This window comes from Mastomys coucha, unplaced genomic scaffold (assembly GCF_008632895.1).
Source record: "Mastomys coucha isolate ucsf_1 unplaced genomic scaffold, UCSF_Mcou_1 pScaffold16, whole genome shotgun sequence".
NCBI lineage: Eukaryota > Metazoa > Chordata > Mammalia > Rodentia > Muridae > Mastomys > Mastomys coucha.
Genome location: NW_022196898.1, coordinates 6,387,048 through 6,396,451, shown reverse-complemented (window position 1 = coordinate 6,396,451; position 9,404 = coordinate 6,387,048). Strand labels below are relative to the sequence as shown.

Genomic DNA, 9,404 nt, shown 5'->3' with positions numbered 1-9,404 from the left:
GGTACTCACTGTGTAGACCTGGTTGGCCTCGAACTCAGAAATCCACCTGCCTCTGCCTCTCAAGCGCTGGGATTAAAGGCGTGCGCTACGGCCACCCGGTTACATAAGCTTTATGTATAAATTTTAAAATAGTAAAATTATTTTACTATTTTTTTTTATTGTTTTATTATTGTAAAACAATTGGTCACCTCCACAAGAAAAAACTACCAGGAACGGTAATTCCCATGGTATTTGTCTTTCCAGGTTGTTGTGCCATGCTATGAAGGACCACATAGTCCGCGTTGCAAATGAAGCTGAGTTCATTTTGAACAGACAGAGAGCGGAGGATGTGCATAAGCATGCGGAGTTTGAGGTAAGTTTGTACAGTCAAGCATCACTCATTTGTTGCCTGACATAAAACATACTTAAGAGGAAAATAACACTGAAGGCATTCCAGGCCCTGCTTTAAAGGATGTTCCTGGTGTCAGGCTGATTCATTTATGCCTTGTCACTCTGTCATGTTCTTTGCCATGGGGGAAGGGTGAGCTGACATTATCTTCAGTTACTGTAAAGACAGAACCAGGATGCTATTGTTTTTAAGCTGTTAGTGTTTTACATAACAACTCGGTGAATGTGGATGCTTTGTGTGGTTTTATGGACTCAAAGCATTCAATGGACCTCCTAATTTCACTAAATACAGCAGTTGCTCAGAATTTCAGGTCAATTTACAAACAGTATATTTCAGAAACACATACATACTGTAATATTTGACTTGCACAAGCTCCTAGTGGCCTGAGAGGTAAAAACTACAACACTTCACTTTCCTGGTGCATCATGCCAGTAAGTGCAGCTAGAGAAGAGAGTGCCATTGGAGCTTCAGTGGGTATTTGACTCAGCAGAGTCGCTCTCTAAATCATGCACATTGGTGGACTAAGTGTGGTGATCTCTGAGCTCAACAGCTGAGTAGCATAGGATAGAAAAATAGCGATTGTTGCTTTCCTATGCACAGCCACCACCTGATTGGTCAGGTGTACAGCAGGTGTTTGATATATGGGGTGGTAGATACTATATTTTTAAACACTGCTTAAAATATCAATAAAAGTTGTTGATATAGTCAGACAGATAGATGGGTAGATAAAGATTGATGGATGGAAAGACGAATGGACAGATGTACAGACAAACAGAGAGACAAGTGGTTTACCAAAGTTAAGCTTCATAGAACATCAACAATAATAAAATTGGATATTTATCAAGGTGTTGTACAGTTGTTTTGATATCTAGAAAAACTGAATTATCTGTTTTTTGAATAATATATTTATATGTAAGATATTAGAACTCCAAAAAATTCTTTATTCACATGTCAACTATGATAGTAAATACGATTTTAGAATTTTAACTGAATTCTCTATAGGATCAATTTTGAGGCAATCATATTTTTACTAAAAAAATATTGAGGATGTTTTGAGAGGATATAGCGGACCAGTATTTGTCTTATGAAACATCTCAAATATATTTTAGGCATGCAGATATTAGCTATACCCTTTAGCACATATTTAAACTAAAGGGCATTACGATGAGTGCAGTGTTTCTTTCTTGCCTGTTCACTACTGTCCACATAGGGAGTATTTAGGCACTGTTTTATAATTGCTCTCCTGACCATAATGAATGTTAAACACTCCCAACATTCTGTCTGTGTATTGTGTGTACATCTCTGGCTTCCCTAGTAGAGATCTAAGATTTTCTCAGACTCACCTCAAGTCTTGCTTTTTCCTGAGGTAGCAGTGAGTTTAGACCCTGTGGGTTTGCAGCAAGGGTGCTGAAAGCTCCTGAAGGTGGAGAACATGAAGTCTGGATGTTTCTAGGACTCAGTATCCACCGTGTATGCTGCCAATAGAAGAAATATTGTGATAATAAGCACATTCACTTAATGGATACCTGCTGGTTTTTAAACTGAAATGCTTATATTTTATCCTAGAATGATGTTAGTAATCTCATTGATATGTATATATCTGTGTATATATACACAGATATATATATATATATATATATATTCATTCATTCATGGGTGTGTATCTGTCTGTATGTGTCTTTGTGTATATACACGTGTGTGTGTGTGTGTGTGTGTGTGTGTGTGTGTGTGTGCGTGTGTGTACTAAATATATCAGTTTAAAACTGAAAAATGATTGCAGAAGGTATGACTTTTGACTATACTGGACAATTCTCTGTAACCCTCATAGAAGCCTGCAATTAGGGGGAAAATATATTTAATTTGAGTGAGTTCTTCCACAGTAAGGACTTTTTCTTAGTTAATACTGTAATTGTTAAGGAAGAAAAATGAAAATTTAATTTTACCCTCCAATAAGCTAATGAAATATTAACCTCATTATTACAGCATATCTTTGTACTAATTGGTTGTTGCCTGTGCAAAAAGATAAATTGGAAAATGAATTAATCCTTCTTAGATTATTATGGGTTTTTCTCCAGAAGGGGAGGCTTGCAGAAAATGTCAGCAGACAGGGCTGTGTCCTGATTTCTCCTGTGCAGCATGGCTCTGCACATAGATGACAGTGGAGCTGGTTACAAGTATTGTCTTAGATGTGTGAAGTGTAACAGGAAAATCACAGACTGAGCCAGTCTTCTACACAGTACCTAAACCTCCTGACTCCTTTCAGCTCTGTACCAGAGATGTTCCTAACAGGGTCTATTGGTTATCTGTGCTGCTAATGTCAGGAAATAGGTTATCTGTGCTGCTAATGTCAGGAAATATGGCAGCTGATGGCTGTGGGGTCAGGAAGATGAAAGTAAGGCAATGATTCTTGGGAGATGTTTTGAAGCAGTAAATATTAGAGTTCGAAGGGACATTGGGAAAGCCTCGTCTTAGCTTCTCATTGTACAGATAGGAAGGTGAGTGCAGAAAGAAAACAGAGTCCACTTAAAAAGTTAAATAAAATACCAGTGTGCTAAACTTCTAAGTAATTTTTCTTTTGTACTACATTGTCTTTCAGGAAGCAAAAAATTATATGGCAGGGACAAAATTTTTGTTTTCAAAGTAATTATTGAAATTATGTATCTTTATTTCAAGCTAGGCATGCTAAATTGTTTTTTTAAAATTAGGCTTACATTTTTAGGAAACTATTTCTGCTTAATGATTAGTTTTGACACTGAAATCAGATTTGAAGAAGATAAGCAAAGAATAAAAGTAATTAATTACGTTAACAGTTTTCAAAATTTTTACATGCACTTTTCAAAAGGGCACATTTTTTCAATTTGAAAGGTGATTCTGCCTTCCTTAGAATAAAGTTTTAGGTTTGTCAGATGAGGATTTTTAATTTAGTTGTTCTTACCCTTTATCTTAAGGGTTGGAATCATTTTTTCATTCTACATGGTAAGTGTATTCTTACTGGTTGCCTCCTTCATAGTCGCAGTGTGCACAGTATGCTGCTGACAGGAGAGAGGAGGAGAAGATGTGTGACCACCTCATCAGTGCTGCCAAGCACCGGGACCATGTGACAGCCAACCAGCTAAAGCAGAAGATACTCAACATCCTCACCAACAAGCATGGCGCCTGGGGGGCTGTTTCACACAGGTGAGTGAGGACGGTTGTGGAGGGACAAGGTAACTCACTTGTGGATGCAAGTGAAAAGAAGCCATCTCACAATGACCACATAGTTATTATGTATACACCACTCAGAATATTAAAATGTGCTTTCACTTATTAGCTTTATTCTTCATTTTATTAATTTTGATGAAAACTTACTGTTTTAAGCTTTTTTCTAATGCTGCCAGTTTCTACTTTGAGTAATATGTAGTGTTATAACATTTACTTATACTAGAGAGTTAGGTGTAAGATGGGCCTCTCTTTTTAAAGGACTGCCTTAAGTTTATGCCAATATTACTTTTATTTTATATGGTAATAAGTATGACTTAACAAAGAGAGTAATATTCTACTTTAGAGTTAAGTAGAGAAGTGATTCACTACTTTAGAATTGTTTCTTTCACTCTCCATTCAAATTTAGGGATGTTTCATCTCAAATTATATGTTGCCTTAGCACAATCTAACCAAAATTAGTCCTTTATGACAAATAAATTCTCTGTTTTCTGAAGTGTATGGACTTAGAAGGTGTTTTGGTTTGGTTTTCTCTGTACGCAATGATCTCAAAAAAAAAAACTAATGAAAAGGTTACTGTGTTTAGATTGATGGTGTCATTTTCATATACCTCCCTTTTCTTGAGCCCATCTCATGTTTTTATAAATTTTCAGAAGAATGGCAACTTGTGGTCTGTAGATAGGATGCTACTGTGAAACATTCTGGGAGAAGTGACTGTTGGAGGAGGCTTGGCAGTCTGTTCTGGCCTTACAATTACAAGAAAGAGATGAGAAAACAATAGTTGTTTTGTATTTAATTTAATACTGCAGGTAACATCTTTAGAAATGAACACCAAGTACTTGACATTTATGGTAACCACATAGCAGCCATACTAAAGGCTCTGCATTTGCAAGGCAGTCTCCATTAATCAATGAGATCTACCACACTGGTATTACCCCTAAGGATGCTCCACTCTCTGTCGGCTCATACTTGGCTGCCTATCTTATCATCTTTCAAGAGGAGAACATGCAGCTGCTACCGTGTGGGCGAGCTGCACAACATCATGACTCATAGGACATGATGCCATATTAGAATTGCCCAGTGTTCAGCCCTCAAACAGATCAGATATCCTGCATGCCAGATATTTACATTACTATCCATAACAGTAGCAAAATTACAGTTACAAAGTAGCAATGAAATAATTTTATGGTGGGGGCACCATAGTATAAGGAACTATTAAAAGAAGATTGAGAACTACTGGTTTAGGAAATTACATAGACTACCCTGACCAACCATTCAAAAGGAAATCTTGAGTGCCTGATAATGGCACTTTTATTAGTCTGTGGTTCTTATCAGGAGTCTTATCAGCCCAAGTACCATAACTTCATGTGTGTGTGTGTTTACATTCTAAACATCAAGATATATTCTAGAGCTATAGTAACAAAAACAATGATATTGGCATAAAAATAAAGATGTAGACCAATGCAATTAAAGAGCTAAAGATGTGTACTTGTAACCACAGCCATCTGAAATTTGGCAAAGAGGCAAAAAAGCAAATTGGAGAAAAGAAAGAATTTTGACAAAAGTCCTGAAGAAACTGAATGTCCACATACAGAAGAGTGAAGTTATACCTCTGTCTATCACCCTGCACAAAAAGTATCTCCAAGTGGATCAAAGACATCAATTTTAAACCTGAAGTTCTAAAGCTGCTGGAGTGGAGAATAGGCAATGTCCTTTCTGCTAGCATAGGTGTAAGCAAACTTGTCATCTAGGCTGGGTTTATTGGCTACTAGATAAAAGATAGTAAATAAATGCTAGCAGACACATGAGTGTGGGAAATGCCAGGAGAGACAAGCACAAAGCCCTGCAGGACTAATTCTCTTTTCGAGAGGAGTTCTTTGAAGAAGCTTTGTTCAAGCCAAGATCTCAAGTGACAACTAGATGAGTGTCCACAGATAGTGGGGTTTCAATCATTCCAGAGAGAAACATCACCAAAACTCTGGCCTGGAAATTAACAAAATGAGCATGTAAAAAGAGCAAGTGCTTAATGAGCATTGGTCATGGCAGCCTGAAGAGGAAATCAGATTGGAAATGTGTGCATTTGTCCAGAGAGGCATAAAAGCAGTGAGGACTTTGAGCTGCACTGCACCAGGATCTGACTTGTGTTGATAAAGGTAAGCCCGACAGCTCAATGAAGCTATGTACAGAACAGATGGGAAAGTGTGCTCACCCTGTTCAGACCTGTACTCTGTCAACCCAGTGTCACCTCCACACAGAGCACTCCCTGGCTGTCTTTGACTTCTCTATCCCTGCTTCTGTATGCTTAACTCTCTTCACTGCAGGAATTCTGGCTCTGGCTCAGTGTGAAAGACTCACACTGTGCCTTTCCTTCCTGGGAACAGGGAGCTTCCTCTCTCAGTGAGAACTGAATACTAATCATGTCTAAAATTTCCTTAGTAACTGATAGGAAGGAATATCATCCCATTCTAATCTACTTTCATATAAAAATGTTTACTTTTAACACATATGTGCCAATTCTGGTTTTTGTCACAGCTGTGCTACTGGACCTAACATACTTTACCATTTCAACTAATTTTATTGCTCTTTCTTTCAGCCTTAACTAAATCTAAAATGTAAAAAATCCTTTTAAAATGTATATCTCAAGAATCAGTAATTTATTAACATAAGCATGTATTTTTTAAATCTATGTTAGCTTTGAGGATTATATTTCATATTCTACATGCCATACTGCCTATAACAATCCAAAGATTCTAATAGACTATCTAATAGTTTATTAGGCCTCTGTCTTAATGGGGGGATGGCTTTTTCATCAAAGTACTAATATTGAAAAATCAATTTTTCTGATAAGGTATTGGTGGACCACTTACTGTATGCACCTGTTTATGAGCAACAAATATACTGGCACATCATATTTAGTACCTTATTTTTATCTTAAGGTAGATAATACTTTTCCATTTTACACATAAGAAGTGTGAAGCTGATAGAAGGCTAATGTCCTGCCCACTGTCACATAATTAAGTAGTAGTAGAGACAAATTGTGATCTAGATCTGTCTTATCCTAGAGTCTAAACGCATTCCTGTGTTTAAATTAATTACTAATTATTCATGCTTACTGTTTAGATTATTGATCAAAATGGTGAAGTAGCTCTAACTAAATTAAAATGGGACTTGGAAATATTGGGCTCTACAAGTTATTTTTACCATCCTGTGTGTTCAGAGCCCGAGCTACACTGATAGCAAGAATGCTACCTAATTAATCAAGGCAAGGCAGATAGCAATAACTGAAAAAGCTAAAGTGAAGAGAAATTCTCCAAAAAAAGTTAATGGTACCCAGAGTTCAATAGCATCCTCCAGTGCCTTCAAAAATTGTTCAGTGAATAGAGCCAGGAAACTTCCCTCATTTCTCAAGCAGACGTAACTAATAGACGTTGAACCCAAAGTGCTGCAGATGTGAAATTATCAATGATTTCAATGCAGCCATTGCAACGAATACATATGAAATAAAAGCTAATTGTCCTATAAGGAATGGCTGAATGTAAGATCTCAACAGAGAGATCGAGTACACAAAAAAGAGCTCAAAAGGGAAATGGAGACACTCACATGAAAACTTAGCTGAGTGCCTTCAATAGCAGAATGAAGTTGATGGGCAGAGCAAGAAAATATACAGGTAGAAAATGGGCTTTTACAATTAAGAACAGGGGCATTGACTCTGTTGGTCTTCCTGTGGGGTTCTTATGTCCTTCAGAGCTCTCAGTCCTTCCTCTTCTTCTTTCTTAAGAGTCCCCAAGCTCCATCTAATGTTTGGCTGTAGGTCTCTGCATCTCTCTGAGTCAGCTGCTGGGTGGAGCCTCTCATAAGACAGCCATGCTAGACTCCTGTGTGCAAGCATATCATTAGTAGTGTCAGAGACTGGTGCTTGCCCCTGGGATGGGTCTCAGAACCATCATTGCTTGCCCATTCCCTCAGTCGGTGCTCTCTTCCCTATTCCTGCATTTCTTGTAGACAGAATAAATCCTGGATCAAAAGTTTTGTGGGTGGGTTGGTGTGCCTATAGCTACACTGGGGTTTCTGCCTGGCTACAGGAGGTGGCCTCTTCAGGTTCCATATCCCCAATGCTGTGAGTCACAGCTAAGGCCACAGGCCCTCAGAGACTGAACCACCAACCAAAGAGCATACATGTGTTGGACCTATGCCTGCCTGCAGATGTAGCAGATGTGCAGCTTGGTCTTAACTAGAGATGGCTCTGTCCCAAAAGCTGTGGCCTATCTGTGGGATATGTTCTTCTAGCTGGTCTCCCTTGTCTGGCCCCAATGGGAGAGGATATGCCTAGCTCCACAGTCTTAATATGCGGGGGCTCGGGGTATGGAATATACAGGGGATCCCCAACCCTCTCAGAGGAGAAGAGGGGAGGATTGTGGGAGAGGATGATGGGGAGTGGGAGCAGTGAAAGGGATGTAAAGTGAGCAAGAAAAGGAAAGAACAGGAATTAGCAGACTCCACATACATATGACACAGTGTCAGAAAGTCTGTCATTCTAGTCACCAAATTATCAAAACAAGTGGAGACAGTGATTTATACAGAAAAGTTACATTAAAGAATGGTTGAAACATAAAAATTCATAGAATATACGAAGCTAGAAAGTTAACTATAGAGACTCCAAATAGGGGGGGAAATGTATTAAAAGCTATGTTTAAACATATCATAATGAATCTGAAAACCAAAGACACAAAAATTTTGAAAGAAGCCATGCAAGACCAAAGAAACAAGCAGTATGTGTTACACTTAGTGGGACCGCAGCTCACACTGAGCCCAGAAAACGCATTGCAAATTCGAAGTTTTATACTACTAAGAAAAATTCCTACCATTAATTGTGGCAAAATGGGTTTTCTCATCTAAGTCATCAGAAGTCACATCTTCAAAGAAATGCTGAGGACATTGTCCCAGTACACAGGCTTCGAGAAAGCTCGCGCTGGGACTGCAGGAGTAAGGAGGGGTTTGTTGTTGGTTGTTTGCTAATCATGACATTACAAAGGCATCACCGATTTTCTTTGAACAAATATTACTTGAACCACACAAAAATTGGAACATCTGGTACTGCAGCCCCATATAAAATTTAACTTAAAATGAATTTCACATACAATATGAAATTATAAAACTCTGGAAGAAAACAAAATGTTTTTTTCTCATTTGGTTTGATAGAATAGTTAATCCTTAAAGATAGGGCTGGAGAGAAATCTCCGCAGTTGCAAGTCCTGGCTGCTCTTGCAGAGAACCAGGGTGCCATTGCCAGCTCCCACATGGCAACTGTCTGCAACTCTAGTCCCAGGGGATCTGTTCCCTTCAGGCCTCCAGTGGGCATCAGGCACTCACATGACGCACAGACCACATGCAGGCAAAACAGCCATACACATGAAACAAAATAATTCTTAAAGAAAAACATCACAAAATGGTCATTATCTAGACTAAACATCTATTTTCAGTGGGAAAAAAATTGTGAAAGGAATTGGAAACAATGAAAGAACATGTACTAGACTGAAAGAGATATTTGCAAACACATAGGTTACAAGGGGGGTGCGGTTTTTTGTTTGTTTGTTTGTTTGTTTATGTTTTCCAGACAGGATTTCTCTGTGTAGCGCTTGCTGTCCTGGAATTCAGTCTCTAGACCAGGCTGGTTTGGAAGTTAGAAACCAGCTTGCCTCTGCCTCCCAAGGGCTGTGATTAAAGCCATGCTGTACCACAGCACAGCTTACAGGAGATTTATACCTAGATATAGAATGTACTTTCAATATATAATGATATGAAATGGGTATTGCGTATA

The 9,404-nt window shown here is 38.4% G+C and overlaps 1 protein-coding gene across 5 annotated transcripts in view; it reads left to right on the top strand.

Annotated features, from left to right (window-relative positions):
- Nbea (neurobeachin) overlaps positions 1–9,404 on the top strand; it is a 551,294-nt gene that overhangs the window by 301,848 nt on the left and 240,042 nt on the right. For all 5 annotated transcript variants that reach the window (XM_031373880.1, XM_031373884.1, XM_031373881.1 and 2 more), the window contains 2 exons: positions 244–352; positions 3,399–3,565. In XM_031373880.1, the coding sequence (XP_031229740.1) occupies positions 244–352; positions 3,399–3,565 (276 nt within the window). The remainder of the gene's footprint in view (positions 1–243; positions 353–3,398; positions 3,566–9,404) is intronic.